General features: G+C 40.8%; 2 protein-coding genes across 3 annotated transcripts in view; one reads left to right on the top strand and one right to left on the bottom strand.

Moving 5' to 3' along the window:
* Nucleotides 1-1,579: 1,579 nt before the first annotated feature.
* On the bottom strand, nucleotides 1,580-12,671 carry LSM1 (LSM1 homolog, mRNA degradation associated). The gene is made up of 4 exons (XM_025993605.2): nucleotides 12,538-12,671; nucleotides 7,491-7,559; nucleotides 5,977-6,092; nucleotides 1,580-2,074 (listed from the first exon to the last, which is right to left on the bottom strand). The coding sequence occupies exons 1-4, from the start codon at nucleotides 12,581-12,583 to the stop codon at nucleotides 1,904-1,906; spliced, it is 402 nt and encodes a 133-aa protein (XP_025849390.1). The 5' UTR covers nucleotides 12,584-12,671; the 3' UTR covers nucleotides 1,580-1,903.
* A 176-nt stretch (nucleotides 12,672-12,847) lies between these two features.
* The window catches only part of BAG4 (BAG cochaperone 4), a 42,821-nt gene continuing 33,218 nt past the window's right edge, over nucleotides 12,848-22,450 (top strand). The window contains exon 1 of one of the 2 annotated variants that reach the window (XM_025993603.2): nucleotides 12,848-13,413. In XM_025993603.2, coding sequence (XP_025849388.2) covers nucleotides 13,144-13,413 — 270 coding nt within the window. In that variant the 5' untranslated portion in view covers nucleotides 12,848-13,143. The remainder of the gene's footprint in view (nucleotides 13,414-22,450) is intronic. The other variant, XM_025993604.2, reaches the window with a different exon arrangement.

Here is a 22,450-nt window from a genome sequence, read left to right as displayed (position 1 = left end):
CAGCAGTCAAATGGTTGATAGGCATTTGGGGGTAATTTTAAAAACACCTGACAAAACATTAAGTATACTTAATACTATCAGTAATTCAGACACGGGAGTGGAAGAAGTGGATTTAAGTATCTTATGAAAAGGAAAAGGATGTCTTTGGTCAACATGCCATAAAAAGAAAATTATTCTTTATTAACTGTAATTCTGAATTAACTGTAATTGAATTCAATTCAATTAATTGAATTAATTGTAACTGAATTAACTGTAATTCTACAGTTAAAAAAACTGAGAGAGGTGCTTGGGTGGCTCAGTCCACTAAATATCTGTCTTTGGCTTGGGTCATGATCTCCAGGTCCTGGGATCAAGCCCCCCATCAGGCTCCTTACTCTCTCTGCCTCTGCTCTCCCCCGCCATTCGTTATTTCTTTCTCTCTCTTAAGTAAATTTTTTTTTTTTTAAAGATTTTACTTATTTATTCATGAGAGACACATAGAGAGAGAGAGAGGCAGAGACACAGGCAGAGGGAGAAGCAGGCTCCATGTAGGGAGCCCGACGTGGGACTCGATCCCAGGTCTCCAGGATCACACCCTGGGCTGAAGGCAGCGCTAAACTGCTGAGCCACCCAGGATGCCCTCTCTTAAATAAATCTTAAAAAAAAAAAATTATTTATTTGTTCATGATAGAGGAGAGAGAGAGAGAGAGAGAGAGAGAGAGGCAGAGACACAGGCAGAGGGAGAAGCAGGCTCCATGCCGGGAGCCTGATGCGGGACTTGATCCTGGGACTCCAGGATTGTGCCCTGGGCCAAATGCAGGCGCCAAACCGCTGAGCCACCCAGGGATCCCTCTGTTAAATAAAATCTTAAAAAAAAAAAAAAACACACACACACAACGCAACACAACAAAACAAAACCCAAGAGTCAGAGAGGGGAACTGAGAGAGAACAGTGTCTCTCCTGACGTGTCTGACGTGTCTGACCTCGTTTGGTACACTGCCCAACACTACCCTGCACTCTTGAAATCGGTATATTATACATCCGGGCAGTCAACATCATACCATCTCCCCAGGTCATCAGCCAAGAATAACCTAGATTATCAGTCCCTGAAACACCATTTAGTTTCTGCTCCTTTATGATGACAGCACAAGAGGCTCAAGACACAATCCCAAGAACCAGAAAATCTAACCAAATTAACAGAAGATTTGGAGAAAAAGTCACCTTAGTAAAGTGCTGGGTCTCATGGGAATGGTGAAGCAGTAACAGCAAGTATGGTTGTAATGCTGTTTCTCAAAACCGAGGCTTCTGATACCATTAGTTAACTGTAAAACTTCACTGAAAGCTCCTTCCTCAAGCCTCCTCAAGCCCTTGAGCTCCTCCACACTTCAAGAAAAGGTGTTTTTCTTATTAGACAAAAATATGAAAAGGGGAGAGGGGAAGACCTGCAAGATATTTAGGATGAAAATATTCCTTCATAAGCAACTAGAAAATTGGAATTGTCGCTGAAGGGAGAAATCCCAGTGTGGACAGCTTATACCTTTGAGAGCAGAAACTTAATTTTACCTATTTATTGGAGGCAACTCAAACTTAGGAAATAACATGAGTTTTCAGATTATTTTATTTACAAGTAAACGGAGAATGTCTCCTGTGAACACTAAAGAAAGGCAACATAAAGCAGGGTTGCCAGCTCCACAGTGATCAAAATGATGTGTCAAAAAGGATCCTTGCCTCTGTTTTTTTTTTTAACAATGATTTTTGTCATTAAAAAGGGGGGGGAAGTGATTTCATGTTGTTCATGTGAAAGAACTCAAAAAGGACTTTTCAATACTCTACAGTCTCTAGTCAAATGAGTGAGGTGATCAGGATGTCACTTTCATTCAGTGACAGCCTTGCTCCCCAAAAGCAACAGCCTCTGAGCAAATGATTAATACTCGTCAAGGGTATCTGCCCGAGGAATGGAGAGACCCCGATCCTTCAGAGCTTGAACTTTCAGCTTCTCAGCTTCCAGCTTGGTCTGCTGTTCTACCCTTTGTTCTTCTAGGATTTCTTCAATAGACACTTGCTGGAGGGGTGTGTCACTCTCCTTTTCCAAGTCCTACAAAATAAGCAGGGTTGAAAAACTTCAACTGACAACCAAGAATAGAAAACATTACAGACCATTAGGCAAATGGATTCCTATGTCAGGCTTGGGTTATTTATCATAATTGTTACATGGCTGAAATATCCTTTTCCTGGGGACAGAGAAGCTTCCTAGAGAAATAGATGGCCACACTACTACAAAATACATACTTATATGAATGTGGTGGTAGGGATCGCTACCAGTGTGTATCACAGAGCTTTAAGTTACCTGCAGTCCTACAATACTCAAAGACTGCTTTTCTTAAAAAAAATTACATATTCATATATATGCATGAATAGCTGTCTCCCCAACCCCAAAGGATCCAAAAGAGAAGTTACTGAGGGCAAGATGGCTTTAAGTAAGTTTTGTATTTTTACATGATCAAAGTCAGCTTAATTCCTGGGGGTTTTGGCTCACTAAGAAGGTAGAGAACAGTGATTCAAAGAAGCACCCCTCACCCAAAGAGAATAAACTGCCCCTCTGTTCCATTAACAAGGAGGCTTTAAATCATAAAGCAAGATTCTTTCCCCCTCTATGGCAACAAATCTACAGAAAACCTTAGTAGACCGGTTAGGTCACTAAAGTAGTTTCACTCCAATATATTTCTCCACTGTTTTTATTACAGTATTTTTGTTTTTAAAAAAGTCATTTTTTCTGTTATTTAAAAAAAACACGTGTACTGTATAAAATTTAGAAAACGGACAAGCAGAAAATTACCCATAATTCTAGTATGAAACAATATTTTGGTGAATAGCTTTCTAATTTTTCCATGTATATATTGACTTGAAACCCCACAAAGCAATTAATTGTAATTCTTTCACTTACTCTGGCATAAGACACTTAATTTTTTTTTAAAGTAGGCTCCACATCCGGCACAGAGCCCAGCATGGGGCTGATATTAAGACCTGAGCTGAGATCAAGAGTTGGATATTCAACCAACTAAGCCACCCAGGTGCTCCTATGCTTAATATTTTTATGTTTGAACACCATACAAATATTTGGTAACTAATCTTATGCTGCAGAACCTTGCTATAAAAGCATCTCACTATACATAGATTCAACTTATTCTCCTTAAAATGAACATACAGGTATTATTCTGTGTTTCTGTAACATGGAAAGACTATATATATGGGATATTCTTATTTCTTATCTTTTTTCTATGATTTTCGATCTTAAAATTCTGGGAAGGCATTAACACACAAACCCTCAGGACACTCCACCCTACTGCTGGGTACTAACACCACATGTGTTGTCAAGGTCTCAGAACCCACAGGCAGTGACAACAGGTGGAAGATCTTCACCAGAGAGATTAGAATGAAAGCCACACAAATTATATAAGCAAGTCCTGCCTTGGCTCGAATGTTAGCTGCCCTGGGAAAAATGTATCTTATCAAGTATAACCAGCCCTAACAACCCATGTGTAGCAGCTGAAGGGAAGACAATGTTCTTGGCATGGTATACTGCCTCTTGGACTTTTCAGTATGTTATTCATTGAGTTGTTCATGTGGTTATGATGATGCCAATTTCCAACAATCAGTTTTATTACTTAAGGCTGTGTGCATCATCATCCTTGAGGCAGAATCTAGGGACTTCCTAAACAACAGATGTTTACAGACTCTAAATGGTTTCTGGGTATGAGTTTCTCTCGGGTGGGTACTTAATTTCTTCACACTGACTATTGATTGGTTCCTACAGCTGTGTAACCATTCTGAACCACAAGGCTTATAGCCGTACCACTGTAAAATTCCGCAGCATCCAAACCATTACCATTCAAGAGTATTTTCTCCACAAAAGAACTCCCAGGAAACAACGAATCTTCACGAACAAATTCAAGTTCCCTCCCTCTCCTCACATACATATACATCTACACAGGGGCACATTTGTGCCAATGCAACTGGCACACAAAGCATTTGTGGTGTCTACAACTAAAAAAAACTGAAGCAGAGTATGTGTAAATATTTTAACTTAAATCTTTTTTTTTCCTGATAGCAAGTCATGTTTCCTCTTTAAAAATTAAATTGAGAAAAGTATAAACAAAAGAAAAAAAAAAACACCCATACTCCTACTGTCCAGAGATGGATTAGCCCTTCTTTATATACTGGCAGAAGAGCACTTTACTTTGTAGTCCTTTACTACTGCCACTCCCCACACCTCACGGTGCTGTATTTCAACCTCTACATGTTACAATGAGATGACAATTCCTACAGCTGAAACATGTGAAAAATGATCTACTGAACCAAAATTATCAATCACAAAAACACTTTCAAAATTAGAAAAAAATATTTTCTACATTTCATAGCAGGACTTAACAATATTGCTATTAACACTATTGATTAGTCACCTCTAGCTGTTTCAACTTGAAGTCTCTGAGCCAACCTGACCCTGGCATAGATTATCTCCTTACTTTTCCAAACAGCTTATTGTTAAAAATCGCTACAGACCAAACCACTTCACTTCAAAGACTTCTGTAAACCAGATATAAGATGTGGTTAGGTATTGAGAAACTACTGAAAATGTTAAATGCCAAAGTTTTTTAGTTTAATTTTCCTGGAAAACCCAATAATCAAAGCAAAGCCAAAGGTTTTAAACTAGGTATTTTTCTTGTTTTTTTTTGGTATTTTTTTTTTTTAGTAAATATTTTATGTAAAATATGATAATCAAGTTTTATCTTCTTTTAAAAATGTCTGAGAACCACCGTATTGGACATCTGAAACTAATATAATACTGTATGCTGGGGCACCTGGGTGACTCATTTGGAGGAGCATGTACCTCTTGATCTTGGGGTTGTGAGTTCAAGCCCCATATTGGGTATAGAAATTACTTAAAAATAAAATCTTTATAAAAAAATAAAAAAACTACTGTATGTTAACTGGAATTAAAATAAAAACTTAAAAAGCCAAAAAACCCCACCAAGTCTGAGTACATCTATTAGCTATATAAGTTTTCTAAAAGTTTTGTATGTATTTATATATGCCTACATATAGACATGTGTATACGTATGGTTGTGTACGTGTACATACACATACACACACACAGATCTACAGTAACAACATTTTAGAAGACTTAACTTTTCACCTGCCAACTGGTCTTCCTGGCATAGGTATAGAGGTATCCTCTTTGGTTGTGAGCTATGATCCAAGGAGGCTGAGCTCCATTCTCAGGAGTTAACAGAGAGGCTTTTCCTATAGGCCCCTTCTTTCTTTCCCCTTTCCCCCCTTAAAAGACAGGAACATCACAATGTATATGCAATGTGTCTTTCCCTCAAGCATTGCTCAGTAGCTCTAGGTCATGAAAATCTACTTGTAACCAATTGTTTAAATGACTGCAAAACATTCCAATTGAGTGTCTGCGTTTGGCCCAGGGCATGATTCCTGGCCAGCTCCCTACAGGGAGCCTGCTTCTCCCTCTGCCTGTGTCTCTGTCTCTGCCTCTCTCTCCGTGTCTCTCTCTCTCTCTGTCTTTCTCATGAGTAAATAAATAAAATCTTAAAAAAAAAAAAATTCCAATGCACATAAATCATACTTTATTATTCACCTCTTGTTAGGTATTAAGTTTTTAAATTTTCTGCTGTTAGAGATAGCAGAAATAACATATTAATGAACATGTTTTTACAGTATGGCATTTTTATATCAGGTAAAATCAACAATACTTTGTTGCTAATGGGATCAAAATCTTTAAAATGCCAAGTGGCACTGAAACAAAGTTAATTATTCTCTCTAGTTTTCCTTTTATGTCTGTAGCTCTCCTGAACTAATGTGCTAGTTTCTGCTAGAAGCTGGATGCAATGTGGAAAATATACTTTTTCCTTCTTGAAAAGAAAAAGAAACCTAGCTAGCATAATTATGAAGACCCACAGCAGCTTAACAATTTTCACTTACTATTTCTCCTAGTAGGACCACATTTTCTCCTCTGACCACAAAAATCCCTCGAGGAATATCACCGTATTTTTTGCCCACATGAATACGCTCCACAGTCTGATGTAGCACTAAATTAGCTATAAGTGTATAGGGAAGAAATAAAGATATTTAGTTTAAATTATTGGGTAAAGGTCTGTTACTCCAATAATCAGTTATTTTGAGTAGAAAAGATTTTGCTAAACATGATCTCCAAACTTTCTAATTCCGGGAAAAGCTAAAATTTTGAATAGTCTTCTTCTGTTTCATTAAGACACACCACTTAGGAGACTCCTAAACAGCTGGAAACTGAGAGAGTATTGGGTATTATGTTGCATTAACATGAATGATGGTGGGGACCAGTTACAAGAATTAAATTCCTTTACATCAGTGAGATTGTGACTATCAATGTGATTATAAGAAAATATAAATAGTCGGGATACTTGGAAGAATCTAAAGCCTAAACAACTGGAGAGGTCAAAATTCGTTTTTAGACAAAAAACAAGTTTTCCTCTGTTGTGTAGGTTTGTGTATATGATGATTTACCAAAGATTTAACTTTGTTTCAGTACTTAGGATTCATTTAACCCAGTGCAGGTATCCATGGATTATGATACACAAAAACCTCTTTTCACTTTGTGAGATAACTGTACCTGGTAATGTGAGAATAAAGTCAGTATTTGTTACTTTTCCCCCAAGGTATTTTGATGAATTTGACAAAAGATTCAGAACCCCAGTCTGTTAAGAATAATTATTATTTTTAAATTGATATTATTTGTCTTATTTGAAGAAAAGCAAATATCGCTGCTATCTTCTGTAATTCCTCTAAGTGTTTCAATTATGTTGCTTTTTCTTATGCCCAAATCCATTAGGAAATGTCCAACGAATGTTGATATGAACTGAGAAGTTCCTTGAAACAGAAGCAAATATAGATCTCTTTAGAAAAATGCAAGATGCAAAACAAAAACTGAGACTCTTTTGGGTCTGCTGTATCTCTCAAGTGTAAAATCTTGAGCTTAAAGTTGGGACCCCCAAAAAGTTCAGGAAATGCTTTCTATACAATTTTCATTGGACAAGGGGGATTACCTTCAGTGCAGGAACTACTCTGAAGAATAGTCACACCCAAGCCAATGTACAAATGAGCAGCTTTTTCAGTGGCCTGAGTTTATTTCTATCGTTTGGCTCCCTCTACTGGGGAAAATAAAAAACAGTCCAAAACATTGTAATCCTATGTTCTAGTGAAAACCAGTTTTAGAAATACAAGCTTGAAACAAAAAAAAAAAAAAAAAAAAAAAAAAAGAAATACAAGCTTATAAATACTAACTTTTGAATCACCTGATTGTAATTTAGAAAAAAAGGACATAATGACTCAAAAACAGTATTCCATTATGCCAGACACTTGAAAAAGTTGCAGGATTAAGTTAATGTCAACATTTAATAACACAGACATGCAAAAGCAGCTCTTATTATTCAGAGTATAAGTCTATAACTAGTACATACCAAATTGATCAATGCTTCTTAAAAAACCTATAAGCGTCCTTCCATCTCGAAGCAGGACCAAGTGCTTTTCTGGGGAGAGGAAAAAAGATCTTTAAAAATGAGAACTGTTAGCTTCAGCGAGTTTACAGGATTAATAATAAAAAAAAGTTAATAGTTTAAGCTGTACCACTTCTCCCAATGTATTTAAGGCAGAATTAATTGGGAAATTAGTGGAAGGACCAAGGGGTCCTGGGGTTTAGATGACAAGATTCCTGGTGAAAAGGATCAGAGTCATGTGGCAGAGTGGGCAAAGGACTGGGTGAGTTGACTGGAAGCCAGCCTCCCAGCTCTAGATGTTAATGTTGGCAGTTAAATCCTCCCAGTGTCATGTCAGTTTCTATATCCAAGGATTGAGGAGGTCTAGATAACCTTTACGGTCTTAATACTAGAATTATTTTCCTCTCAACTTAGAAGAGCTTCTATTTCACATTTTGGGATCAGGGAAGGTTTTGAATAAAAACAATGCCTCAGACAGGTAAAATGAGCATGAGCAAAAATTCAATAATATTTTTCGAGAGCCAACCACTGGTCTGGGGCTTAGATATACCATAGAGAAGACGACTCAAGGTCACCAACCTTATCAACATATATTCCTGGTGAAGGAAGACAAGTAAAAAAAAAAAAAGACCCACTGTGATTAATACAATGGAATAATACACAAGATAGCAGGATAGTATGATGAAGAGAGAGGGGAAGTAGCTACAGAAAAGAGAGTGGCTAGGGAAAACTTCTAAGAGAGACTTTGAACTGCACTAAGGAATGACAATGAGCCAGTCGCTAGAATGGCCAAATTTATTCATCAATCATCTTTAATGATGCAGTTAACTGCATCTTTTTTCTTTAATGATGTGCATAAAGTACTTTCTAGAAGCATAACAGAGAAATAAGACAGTGATTCTTCCCTGAAGGAATCTGTAGTCTTCTTTGGGTTATAATTAAGTTCCATAAGAAAGCAAATCTTAATTATATGAGATTGAGAGAAACTAGCTAGCTAGAGGAGGTATCTGAATTGAGCCTTGAAAGATCACTTTTGGCCTCTGCGATGAATGACAGGGAAAGAGAGAGAAAGGGGAATCTGCAATTTAGGAAGCAGGGGGGAAAAGGCCTGTATGTATCCATACGTTTGGCTAAAAATGTGGGATATAAAGGGAAGTCAAAGGATATAAAGGCCAAAAAGTATCAGAAGCAGGTTCAGTTTGGATTATACTTCACAAGAAAACATTGAAGTATGAACTGACAGAAAAGGGAAAGCAGAATGTGAGACATGAAGAAAAAACCTATACCAAGGCCAATGAGAAGGAAAAGGCAACAGAACTAAGACTGTGTAGTTCTGTTTTGTTTTGTTTTTTAAAGATTTTTCATTTATTTATTCATGAGAGAGAGAGGCAGAGACACAGGCAGAAGGAGAAGCAGGCTCCATGCAAGGAGCCCAACGTGGGACTCGATCCCAGGTCTCCAGGATCACATCCCGGGCTGAAGGCGGTGCTAAACTGCTGAGCCACCCGGGCTGCCCTGTTTTTTTAAAATATTTACGTATCTTTGAGAGAGAGTGCATGCATGTAAGTGCTCACAGAGGGAAGGAGCAGAGGGGGAGAGAGAATACTCGATCAGACTCCATACTGAATGCAGAGCCCAATGTGAGGCTTGATCCCAGGACACTGAGATCATGACCTGAATCGAAACCAAGAGTCTTGGTTTAACTGACTGAGCCACCCACACACCCCAAGACTGTTTAGTTTTAAGTGATGGGAATTTGTAAGGGTAGAGTATGATTGTATGTGGGGGTGCTGAAGAAATGAGTTAAGAAGATGCAGGAATTTTTTAAAAGATTTATTTATTTGAAAGACAGGGAGGGAGGGAGGAAGAGAGAGCACTCAAGTGCACAAATGTGGGAGGGAGGGGGAGAGGGAGAGGGAGAGAGAAACTCTAAGGAGACCCCAAAGCTCGGCGGGGCTCCACCTCTTGATCCTGAGATCACGACCTGAGCTGAAACCAAGTCAGATGCTTAAGTGACTGTGCCATCTAGGCGCCACAAGATGTAGGAATTTTGAGTCATGACAGAACAGATCATTTATCAAAAGTTGGCAGTAAAAGATTAAAGTGAAAGACTGTTATTTGTGATTCTAAAGTGCTAATCAGGGCATCTACACAGAAATGTCAACAGGGAGTTGGAAATATAAGACTAGAATGTCAAAGAGGTCAGAATTAGAGCAATTTCTGATAGGTCTACAAAGAGGTGATACAATTATAAAAGCCCAGGAGCTCTCCTAGAGATTTAAAGAAAAAAGCATGGGGCACCTGGGTGGTTCAGTTGGTTGAGCAGCTGGCTCTTGAATTCAGCTCAGGTCATGATCTCAGGTTCCTGGGACTGAGTTTCATGCTCAGAGGGGAGTCTGCTTGGGCTTCTCTCTCCCTCTTCCCACCCCCTAAAATAAGTAAACAAATCTTAAAAAACAAAAACAAACAAACAAACAAAAAAAGGGGCAGACCAAAGATAGAACCTAAGGGGCCACCTATTTTGGGGAACAGTTAAGAGTTGGAGGGGTGAGAAAATTAGCAAGTACCAGTGCTGGAGAAAACAAACAAACAAACAAACAGAATTAAGAACCCAGTGGTATTAGTATCACAATATTACAGAGGAGAGGGAAGAACCCAGAAGAATGCATCAGATTTTGGCCTTTTAAGAATGCAGCTTCAGTGTGATGATAACGAAAATCAGATTGCAGGTATAATGGAGGTGGTCTACTGCAGGTGGTCAGGAAGTAGAATCAAAATGGAGAGGATTCAAAATGTTAAGGGGTAGAGGGATCCCTGGATGGCTCAGCGGTTTAGCACCTGCCTTAGGCCCAGGGTGTGATCCTGGGGTCCCGGGATCGAGTCCCATGTAAGGCTCCCTGCATGGAGCCTGCTTCTCCCTCTGCCTGTGTCTCTGCCTCTCTCTCTGTCTCTCATGAATAAAAAAAATTTTTTTTAAATAAAATGTTTAAAAAAATGTTAAGGGGTAAAGATATGAAAAAGGGATGGGAGTTTGATGAGGAGACATAAGTGGAAAAAAAAGTATGAGATGGACAGACAAGAATAAGAATATACATGAATGGAAGGATCCAGGGAGAGAGAGAAGATACGAGAGAAAAAGGGCATTAATGGAAGAAATAGGGGAAGAAAGAATAATAAAAGACCACAGACTGAAAAGGAATACCTCCTACTCAGATGAGAGGATGGATGCATATGCAGAAAGACTGAGGAGAGAGGAGGAAATTGTGTGTGGTTGGGGGGACAGCGAAGGGTACATAAGGAATGGTTTCAAGCTTTTCAGTAAAGGAGGGGGCTTGGAGTCTACAAAGAAGGCGTTAGAGGGTTTGAGAACAAAAATTATTTTTAGTAGAACAGCAGGATTTATTAGGAGCCTCATATAATTCAGATATATAAAATGAGAGGTGGGCAGCCCTGGTGGCGCAGCGGTTTAGGGCCACCTGCAGCCCAGGGCGTGATCCTGGAGACCCTGGATCAAGTCCCACGTCAGGCTCTCTGCATGGAGCCTGCTTCTCCCTCTGCCTGTGTCTCTGACTCTCATTCTCTCTCTGTGTTTCTATGAATAAATAAATAAAATCTTATAAAATCCTATAAAATAAAATAAAATGAGAGGTGGGGGCAAAAGGGCATCCACAGACAACTAAAATTGAATTTTTCATTACATATTACAGATGAATTTGTGCAATTATTATTTATACAGAAGTACAGTCCAATTCACACTACATTTTCTTTCAATAGCAAAATCACTAATTTGGATTTATTTACTGATTTGTTTTTAAAGATTTTATTTATTTTACTGAGAAAGAGAGCACAAGCAGTGGGGAACAGCAGGCAGAGGGAGAGGAGCAGCAGGCTCCACTGAGCAGAGAGCCCCATGTGGGGCTGGATCCCAGAACTCTGGGATCATGACCTGAGCCGAAGGCAAACACCTAACGGATTGAGCCCCACTAATTTGGACTTAAAGAATGATTTCAGACAACGAAGAGAGTATGATCACAGACTCACATTTTATTATTTTTTAAAAAATTGTATTTTGAAGTACTCTCTAAGTAACCCAAAGTGGGGCTGACCTCACAACTCTGAGACCAAGAGTCACCTGCTCTACTGACAGAGGCAGGCAGGCGCCCCAGGGACTCACTTCTTAAATTTGCATACATAATAACCGTGATTGTTGTAACTTGTTTGGAACTGTGTAAACCATTTTTGCAGCAATTATAAATTAATGAGACAGACCACAGGATTTTAAAGGATTAGAAAATGTTGCTTGAGGAGTAATTCACAGATGAGAGCTTAGAAAAGGAACGAGAGGAGTCTTTCTTTTGCGCAGGACCGAACTCTTCCTTAGAACAACGATGGGGAGAAAAGGGAGGTCTTTTCAGTACAAGTAAGAGAAAACCGTCGAACAGAAAAATAAGTTTGAAGTGATTCAGCCTTTCCAGAAAAGTCAATACCTTTGTCTGAAAGTGCTGATGAACCTGACGGTAAAAGGATATTGCAAATGGCTACACAGCATAAAACCTATGTTTACTGCCAATTAAGTCCAACCGCTGCTATCTTTTAAAACGTTCGTTTCTTAACGAATCCTTTCTCTACTCTCATTCGTCTACCAGTAACAAGCTGGTACTTCGATATATTGCAGGTGGGAAAGAGTGGACGTGGGGAGGGGCAACTCTGGCGTCTGGGTCTTGGCAGCCGCGTCCCTCCAAAGCAGGAGTGAATTCTACAGCTTGTGGCTTACCGGCCCACGGGCTGGTGGAGGCTGCGAGACGCAGGAGAGAGGCAGGCGGCTAGGAGGTGGACAAATGGAGTGCCTGAGGCTCTTCACTCACGTGGAGGATGTCAACGCCCAACAGCCAGAAGCGTGCTAAAAACACTCCCCCCGCCCCAGACTCCTTCTACGAGCTCCCCCTGAAGAGGTGTCCGCCCAGGAGGAAGGATCTCACCCGACTTCACGCAGAGAAGATGAGCTACTCACTGTCGATGTCCTCTATGAGGCTGGCGGTACCGGGCATATAGTTCATTTTGAGCTGAGATAAGGCTGCAGAGTATAGCGGCGGCGGGCCAGTGCGTCCAACACCTCCTTCTTTCTGACCGCAGTCGCCGCCTCGGCGGGACCGGGACAGGAACCCGGACCAGGAGCAGCACGTCCGCCCCGGCTTTCAGAAGCCGGGGCCTGCCGGAAACGCCTCCATGTTATTCCCACCCACTTCCGGTATCACGTGCCCGTCCTCCGGAAGAGGCGGGACTGTGGCGCGGTCCCGGGACACCCATTCCCCGCCCCTGGTAAAAGGGGAAGAGGAAGCTAGGTTGACTAGAGGGTAAGGGAAACGTATTCTCCCTTTTAGGAAACGCAGGGCTGCAGCTCATCCTCCAGCTTCTCAGACAGCCGCCCCCCGCCTCCCCCGAGGCACGGACCTCCGTCCCACGACTCTCGGGACTCGCCGCCGAAGGGGCGGGCCCGAGCCAGGATTGGCTGTTGTCGGCCGACCCCTTTCACTGCTCTCCAGTTCCTCTCGTCGGCGGGCGCTTGCGCCATGGGCTGGCCGTGGGGGGCGGGAAGCGCTGCGGGGCATTAGAGCCCATGTCGGCCTTGAGGCGCTCGGGCTACGGCCCCAGCGACGGTCCTTCGTATGGCCGCTACTACGGGCCCGGCGGGGGAGACGTGCCCATGCACCCGCCTCCGCTCTCGTATCCTTCTCGCCCTGAACCTCCCCAGCCTCCCATTTCCTGGCGGGTGCGCGGGGGCGGCCCTGCTGAGACCACCTGGCCGGGAGAAGGCGGAGGAGGGGATGGCTACTACGCCTCTGCAGGCGCCTGGTCAGAGAGCGGTCGAGCTGGGGGAAACCACCAGGTAAGCTTCGGGCCATCTGTCCCAGGGGGTTTCGATAAGGGGAGTCTTTGGAGGGTGAGGGCCGCCGGGGTTGATAAGCCTCTGGAGTTCGTAATGGATCGGGTTTCATGTTTATTTTCCTTATGGGGGGTGCGTTGGAGAGACAGACGGGGTTTGTGGCTGGAGGGATATGCTTGTGTTCTCTGCGTCTCCTTTTCTTCTTCGACCATAATAAATGTGTCTGCTACCATTAAAAAAAAAAAGAAGAAGAAGAAGAAGAAAGATCCTCCGCTGACTTGATAAGCCGAGTAGCAAGGTGCGGAATCTCTCGCCTTGGGTTGATGGTGGGCTGGAAAGCTTTTGGAGCTCTAACAATTTATCCTGCGTGGCTCGTATGGCCGGCACTTCCCGAGAAGGGAGGTGGCTGCAGCCCCCGCTGCCACTCAGCAACCCCTCCCGACGGGAAAGAACCCTGCAGGAGGAGGAGGGATCGGGCATTTAGCCCTTTGCCCCTAATGCTTTGTCCGGGGTTAACTCACCAGTAATCAATGTTGGAAAGCACCTTTACTTGGATTGTTAAGTTACGTTACGGTTGCGACGTAAATGCCGTTACAACCTCTCTGTTTTATGATTTAATAGTTGGCCCCTGAGAGGTTAACTCACTTGGGCAGTAGAGGTCTCCCTGGGTTTTTGAAGGTTCACTTTATTGCTACTTGTTTTTTTAGGAAGGACCTACATTAGTGCCTGTTTTTCCTAACTGCAAGGAATCTGGAGAGGAGTTTGGCTTTTAGGAAAGAAGCTGAAAAGTGAGAATAGCTTCAGTGTTTGTTTTGCAGCAAGCAGTAGTAGAGGCAGTGCGCAACTGGGCAGTAAGAGTGGCACCGCCAATCTCCTTCCCTGGGAACTACACTCAGCTTCTCAGCATCACACTGCCATTACTCTCAACTGTGTCTATGAGCCTCTGTGCTTTATCTCCATTTATTTTGTGCATTTGTTGGCAAGATATGTCCTAAGGTATCAGAAAAGTCTAAGAAAGGTTATTTGAGGAGCCTGGGAATGCTGAAACATTTTTCATAAAAATTAATGGTAATTGCTTTTTTTTTTTCCTTTATGCCATTTTGGCTTTACAGAAGATTTCATAGGAATGTTCTATTTTCAGATAGCAGGGGAAACCTCTACAGTCGGACTTATAATATTTTACTCCTTGTGTTCCTGTGGGAAATATACTTCTTTTTTGTTAATTAAGTATTTTTAGCAGTGAATTATTATGTGGTTGGGGGGAGCACACCTGTCTTTCCATTCAGTAATTAGAACATCATGGGTTGAAAATGTAGTAGTGAAATGCCCATATATTGCTGGTAGGGATATAAAATGGTTCATTGCTTTGGAAAATAGTTTGGCAGTTCCTCAGAACGTTAAGTATAGAGTTAGTATATTACTCAGCAAGTTTGCTTTTAGATATGTACCCAGGAGAACTGAAAACATGTCTACATAAAGACTTGCATGTTTTTAAGAACATCAAGCATGTTCATGGCAACATTATTCAGAATAGCCAAAAAGTGGAAATAACCCAAATGGCCATCAGCTGATGAATAGATAAAATATGATAAATTTCATTTGAGAGGAAATTATTTAGCCATAGAAAGGAAATAAGTACTGATACATTCTACGACATGGATGAACCTTGTAAACATCAGGCTACATGAAGACCACGTACTGTATGAGTTCATTTATGTGAAATGTCCAGAATAGGCAAATCTATAGGGACAGGAAGATTAGTAGTTGCCAGGGGCTGAGGAACTGGGGACTTTGAGGTGATGGTAAAGGATACGGGGTTTATTTTGAGGTGATGATAATATTCTGGAATTAGTGATGATGATTGTACGACTTTTAATATACTAAAATTGAATTGTGTACTTTAAAGGGGTGGGTTTCAGGGCACCGGGGTGTCCGACTCTTGATTTGGCTCAGGTCATGATCTCAGGGTCCTGGGGTCCGGCTGCATCAGACTCTGTGCTTAGTGTGGAGTCTTCCTGTCCCCCTTCTTCTGCTCCCCCCACCCTTTCAAATAAATTAATAAAAATCTCTTTTTAAAAAAGGGTGGGTTTATGCTATCATAGACATATCTTTAAAAAATTATGTGAGAAACATGTAGTGAGAGATTAATTGTGGAGAAGGGTTATATTTGTGTGTGTGTGTGTGTGTGTGTGTGTGTAAAAGTCTGGAATAAGTAGGCTGAGGAAACCCACGGTAGATTAGAGTGATAAAATGTTTGGCCTATACGGAGACAAACTAGACCACAGAGGAGAAGACCAATAAACTGATGACTTATACTTGGACTTGCAGTATTCTTAAATCAAGAACAGTATTCTTAAAACTTTTAAAACCTTGTTACTCAAAAAGTGTGGTCTATGGACCAGAAACTTCATTGTCTCCTGGAAGTTGTTTGAAATGCAGGATCTCTCCTGCTCCAGACTTAATGCTGCAGTTTAGTAAGATTCCCCAGGGATTCATATGCCTATTCATGTTTGAGAAGCACTGCTCTGTGGTATGAATGTACTGAGCTGATGTTGCACTGAACCACTACAAAGACTTGACTCTATATTTACATGTTTAAATGTGGCAGGGGAAGAAAATGGAAATCTAACCGTCCCTGTTTTCTTTCTTTTCCTTGGTAGCTATATTTAGAGCACAGTAGTTTGGTCCCTGAATTAGCAGCATCGGCATCACTTAGGAGCTTGTTGGAAAGGGTGTATCTCAGACCCTGCCCCTAACTACCCTCCAGAATCAGATTTTAACAGGATCTTTAGGTGATCTACATGTTACTCTAGAATGAATTATCAGAGAGTACTGATCTGGAATCCAGAAGCTGCGGTCTCTCAACCTAATCTCAGAAGTGATAGCCCATCACTTCTGCTGTATGCTAGTGACCATAGAGACCAATTCCAGTATAATATGGAGCCATCTCGGGGGATCCCTGGGTGGCGCAGCGGTTTGGCGCCTGCCTTTGGCCCAGGGGGCGATCCTGGAGACCCGGGATCGAATCCCACGTCAGGCTCCCGGTGCGTGGAGCCTGCTTCTCCCTCTGTCTGTGTCTCTGCCTCTCTCTCTCTCTCTCTGTGACTATCATAAAAAATAAATTAAAAAAAAATTAAAAAAAAATATGGAGCCATCTCCACAAAGGTGCAAATACCTGCAGGCAGGGATCATTGGGAGCCATCTTGGAGGGTGATTACAATGGGAAAGACTGGGGAAACAGCTTAGTTATGCTCTTAGAGTAGTTCAGAAGAGAGGTAAAAAAAGAAAAAAGCAAGCATTGGAACAATATGAATGTACACAGATTTTTTTCAACATCTTATTACAAAACTTTTCAAACATACAGAATAGTTGAAAGAACTACACAGTGAATACCTATAGAGCCACTACTTAGACTCTGTAATTAGCATTTATTATATTTGCTTCATCACATCTATCTTACTTTTTTAAGTAAATTTTTTCAGTAATCTGTACACCCAATATGGGGCTCAAACTCACAACCCCAAGATCAAGAGTCACATGCTCCTCTGACTAAACCAGCCAGGTGCCTCTATCCTACTTTTTGAATGCATTTCCAAACAAGTTGCATAGGTTTGAAAGACATTTTAGGGATGCCTGGGTGGCTTAGCAGTTGAGCATCTGCCTTTGGCTCAGGGTGTGATCCCAGGATCTCCAGATCAAGTCCCGCATTGGGCTCCCTGCATGGAGCCTGGTTCTCCCTCTGCCTGTGTCTCTGCCTCTCTCTCTGTCTCTCTCATGAATAAATGAATAAAAATCCTAAAAAAAAAAGACATTTTTAAAGGTATATATCAATTAAAAGTGAGGGAAGCCAGAGGAACAGAAAGTGATTCTGAGGTTTTAGTATTTCCTAGGAATATATGTTTCATAGTACTAAAAGAAAAAAAAAAAGGAAGAGGAACAGGTTTTTATGGGAAGATACAGTTTAGTTTCGTACCAGAAGAACTAATGATTGGTTAATAGAGGAGCTTTAAAAAAATAAAAATAAAAAGGCTTAGCAAGGGTTTATGTACTGCATTTATTTCATTTCTGTTGCAAGCCAGTTATTCACTGTGGTTACTGTGTGCTAAGATCTGGTTGGATTGTATGTGATTGATTAGAGAGAAGTTTGTGATTTTTCTATTTTTTATTTATTTATTTTTTTTGATGCAAATTTTAGAGTCTGTGGCATCTAGGAGTTGTTGGTAGGAACAAAACAATAGATGTGGGGTCAGGTGGGTGATGGGGATGGAGATAGTGATTTGAGCATCATCAAATATAAACATATTTGAATTACCAAACTGGGTAATGGTAGATCTTTGAGAGTCTAGAATAGATGACAAAGAACGGATGCTTGGAAGGAAACCAGGAAAGTCATGTAATGCAAACCAAGCAAGGACACAATTATTTTGCATGTAAGTGATAGGAGAACTGAAAAGATGCTATTGGATTGGCAATTAAAAGGGTTTTGTTGATTTTAGTGGTGGGAGTTTAAAATAGTGGGAGGTTTGGATGCCACGACAACTGGTATAAACCATACTTCCAGAAGTCAGTAAATGGAAAAGTGGATAGTTGACTGTGAACCAGGATTGAGAGAAGAATTTTTAGGATTAGGTAGTTTGAATATGTTTGTAAGTAGAGGAGAGTAAGAAGGAAGATGGGCACAAAACAATGGAATATGGCTTGTAGAGAGAGGGATGTGAAGACATGAGGAAGAGCTGGAAAACCTCTTCCAAGCTAGAGTGGGGGATATCACTTTGGAGGTAGAGGGGAGGGACATCAAAGGAGTTTGTAGCTCTTGGTATCCTTGGTGGAGTAGGAGGCTAGGTCATCACAGAAGAGAGGAAGTGGAATGGGATAAGCTGAGAACTTGGTATGATAAATATTTGAAACAGGTGCTGGGAGAAAGTGGGAAATTTATTTTTTTTAAGATTTTATTTATTTATTAGAGCACAAGCAGGGGGAGCTGCAGACAGAGGGAGAGGGAGAAGCACCCTCTCTGCGGAGCAGGGAGCTTGATATGGGACTGGATCCTAGGACCTTGGGATCGTGACCCAAGTGGAAAGCAGGTACTTAACCAACAGAGCCACCCAGGTGCCCCGGGAAAGCGGGGAAATTATAAAGAACCATGGAAAAGATCCAAATGAGATTGAATATCAAAATTTGGGATAATGGTGTAGGTACATAAAATGCTTTTGTAGTGATTTAGGCATGTATAGCCAAAAATAATTTTTAATGTATATTTTAAATAATTTTTGTCTAATTCTTATAAACAAGATAAATTTGTAAATGGAACTTAGTAGCAGCACTATTCTTCTGTTAGATTTGTTTGGGGTGGGGTTAATTTTGGAGGCATGTTGGTAAGTCACTTTGTAAATTTAATCATGTATGTACTACGAAACTAATTCTAGGATAAATATGAAAGGGGTTGACTCCAGCCTTCATCTGAGATTTAGCTATTTCTTCTCAAAAGGCAGGTAAATGAACTTATTATCTTCTTGCATAATTTTTAAAAAAGATTTTACTTATTTATTTGAGAGAGAGAGTGAGAGAAAAGAGAGCAAAGGAGCAGGGGCAGAAGAAGAGGGAGAAGCAAACTCCCCTGCTGAGCAAGCAGCTAGATGAGGGGCTCAATCCCAGGACCCTGGAATCATGACCTGAGCCGAAGGCAAATGCTTAACTGACTGAGCCACCCAGGTGCCCCTCTTCTTGCCTAATTTTGATCAAACTTCCAGTTCCACAAGAACTTTAAGTCACATTAATTACTACCTCTTGTGAAAACCTTTTCTCATCTTTGTCTAGTTTACATCACCATCAGACAACAGATAAAAGTTTGGAAAGAGTTAAGCACATGATAACATTGGCTAGTGGTTTTATAAAACAGAGATCAGCTTCAGCCAGCTTCTTGTGAAATCAAATGCTATTTCATAGAATTATGTCATCTTAGGAGGGCCTTGAGCTGCATTTTCATTGTAACTGAGGATATTTTTAGATTTGCTCCATTTTGTCCAAAGGGGAGGAAAAAAAGAAGCAAAGACAATCTTTTTATTAAGACTTAATAAAATTAGTAATTCTTACCACTTCATTGAAGACATTCTCCCATCCAAAAGCTAGCCAGGCGTGACCCAGCTTAGCTTCCAAGATCAGACGAGATCAGACATGTTCAGGGTGGTATGGCCAGGGACAACAATCTATTTTTCATTTTAAACATTAGGATACATTTACATTCTGTAAATTGTACCTATAGTTCTGTGAGTTTTGATAAATGCAGTCATGTAATCACTGCCATGATCAAGGTATATAGGTAGTGACCTGTCTTTATTTATTTATTTTTAACATTTTTTAAAAGATTTTATTTATTCATAGAGATGCAGATTGAGAGAGAGTAGCAGAGACACAGACAGAGGGAGAAACAGGCTCCATGCAGAGAGCCTGATGTGGGACTCCATCCAGGGTCTCCAGGATCACGCCCTGGGCTGCAGGCGGCGCTAAACCGCTGCGCCACCGGGGCTGCCTGTGACCTGTCTTTTTTAAAAAAAAAAAAAAAAAAAGATTCCTAGGATAAGATGGAAGATTTAATTTTAATTCATTTATAAACCCTATTAAAATTACAGAAAATTAACTTTTTCCTTTGTTAGGTATCATCTCATTTGCATTGTGTGTATATATGTATGTATACATGAATAAAATATATTCTGTATTTTGAATGTGTTTCAGCCAGTTACAGTCATTATTTTTATTGCTTAAATGATTTCATATCATGCGAATGGGAGTCCCTTCTTGACTTCTGAGTCCTTTTGACATGACTCATTGATTTTTGAGAGCTTCCTTGATTTCTGGTACAAGATGTGCTAGACTTATTTTGTGTATATTCTGTCCAGACATATAATCAACTATTCTTTTAAGAAACCTTGATTTTTGTTTTTTTTTTAAATGGAGGATTATATTTAGAAGCATATATGTCAGGATCCAGGCAGGAAAACAGAACCTACACTAGTTCTCTTAAAAGAGAGAATTTAGGGGTACCTGGGGGGCTCAGTTGATTAAGTGTTTGTTTGACTCTTGATTTCAGTCCAGGTCATGATCTCAGGGTCCTGGGATTGAGCCCTGCATCAGGCTCTGTGCTCAGCAGGGAGTCTGCTTCTCTTTCTCGCTCTTGCTCTCAAATAAATAAATAAATTTTTAAAAAGTGAATAAAATAATTTGTTTTAGGAAATTAGTGAAGTGGGTATTGGAGATCTAAAAGGCAAAAGGAAAGTGGAGGTAACATGGAAGATGGTAACTGTTGGAAATAGCTACAGTTCCTAGGGCTGGGGAATAAAGAGAAGAGGTTGGGTTATTATAACCTGCAAATTTAGAAGAATGGCCTGGTGGACTTGGAACCCAGGAGAAGACACTGCCTCGCTGGTGTTGATCTCTCCAAGGGAGCTCTGAAAAACTAGAAGAATCTGGAGATTGCTACTAACTGTCCCTCCAGAGTTAAGGATGTAGCTAAGGCTGACAATGACAGAAACAACAAAAAAGCAAACTGGAAGGAGCATGTAAGTCCCTTCTCTCCTCTAACCTAGTGCTCCTATTGGCAGAACCAAATAGTAAACAGCAAAAGAGAAATGTTTGACTCCTAATCCTCTGCATCATGGAGCCAATTATAAAAGCCTGTGTTTGGAGTTGTGGGACCATAGCTTCATAACTGCTACAGAAATTAAATTTGGATGCTAGGTATATCAATTGCAGTTGTATTATCCCTATTTTTAGACCCTTTCCGTGGACAGTTAATGAAATAGGTTTTTTTAATTTTTAAATTTTTTAAAAGATTTTTTTTTTAAAGATTTTATTTATTCATGAGAAGCAGAGGGGGGGGGGCGGGGGGTGCAGAGACACAGGCAGAGAAACAGGTTCCATGCAGGGAGTCCGACATGGGACTCGATTCCGGGTCTCCAGGATCATGACCTGGGTTGAAGGTCGCGCTAAATTGCTGAGCCACCCGGGCCCCCAAAAGATTTTATTTTTAAGTAATGTCTATAGCCAATGTGGGGCTTGAACTCAAAGATCAAGAGTCACATGCTCTACCAAGTGAGCTAGCCAGGTCCCCTGGAATTAGGTTTTTTTTTAAGATAGAAAAGTAAGTGAGTTCATATTTATATTAATTCAAATTTAACATTATTTTTGCTTCTTTGATTGTCTTTATTATTTTTCCCTTGTATGAAGTATTTTGGTTACTAACAATGTTAGGATAATTACAAATATTTGAACAACCCTACAATAATATATAAGATGAGCCCCAAATAATGCCTGATTCTAGTTCTTTTTTTTTTTTTTTAATTTTTATTTATTTATGATAGTCACAGAGAGAGAGAGAGAGAGAGAGAGGCAGAGACACAGGCAGAGGGAGAAGCAGGCTCCATGCACTGGGAGCCCGATGTGGGATTCGATCCCAGTTCTCCAGGATCGCGCCCTGGGCCAAAGGCAGGCGCCAAACCGCTGTGCCACCCAGGGATCCCCCTGATTCTAGTTCTGACATAACAGTGTGAGGAGCTCTGTGGACCCTCTCCCCAGTGAAACTGTTGCAAGTTATTTAAAAAAAAAAAAAACAGTTAAATTCTCTGTAAATGGTCTTAGGATATAGAGCAAATGAATAAACATTTATTCTGGAAAATTCGCTCAAACTCAGGGAGAACAGTGTTTGATCCAGGACCTGCTCCATTTCTCCCCCTCTCAGAGCAGTGAGACAAACTCTATTCCAGACTAGTACAGCCAAGAAAACAGGGCTCCCTCTTCCTCTAGTCAGAGGATTATCCTGGGAGGGGCAGCACATCAACATTTCTTATCCTGCCCCCAGCTATTGTTGTTGAGGCCAAGTTTCCGGCAAGTGTGGTTAAGTAATCTGGTTCTCTCCTCTGCCAGGTCCCTACTTGGGGATGGAAGCTTTACTTTGGGTAAGGCACTGCAGAGAATACTAGGGCTCTGATCACCCTTACCGTGGCTTGTAAGGCAAGCCGAGAATCCCTGAGGCTACTGCCCTTTC

This window comes from Vulpes vulpes, chromosome 7 (assembly GCF_048418805.1).
Source record: "Vulpes vulpes isolate BD-2025 chromosome 7, VulVul3, whole genome shotgun sequence".
Classification (NCBI taxonomy): domain Eukaryota; kingdom Metazoa; phylum Chordata; class Mammalia; order Carnivora; family Canidae; genus Vulpes; species Vulpes vulpes.
The sequence above is the reverse complement of the archived record's forward strand: the minus strand, read 5'-3'. Positions and strand labels throughout refer to the sequence as shown.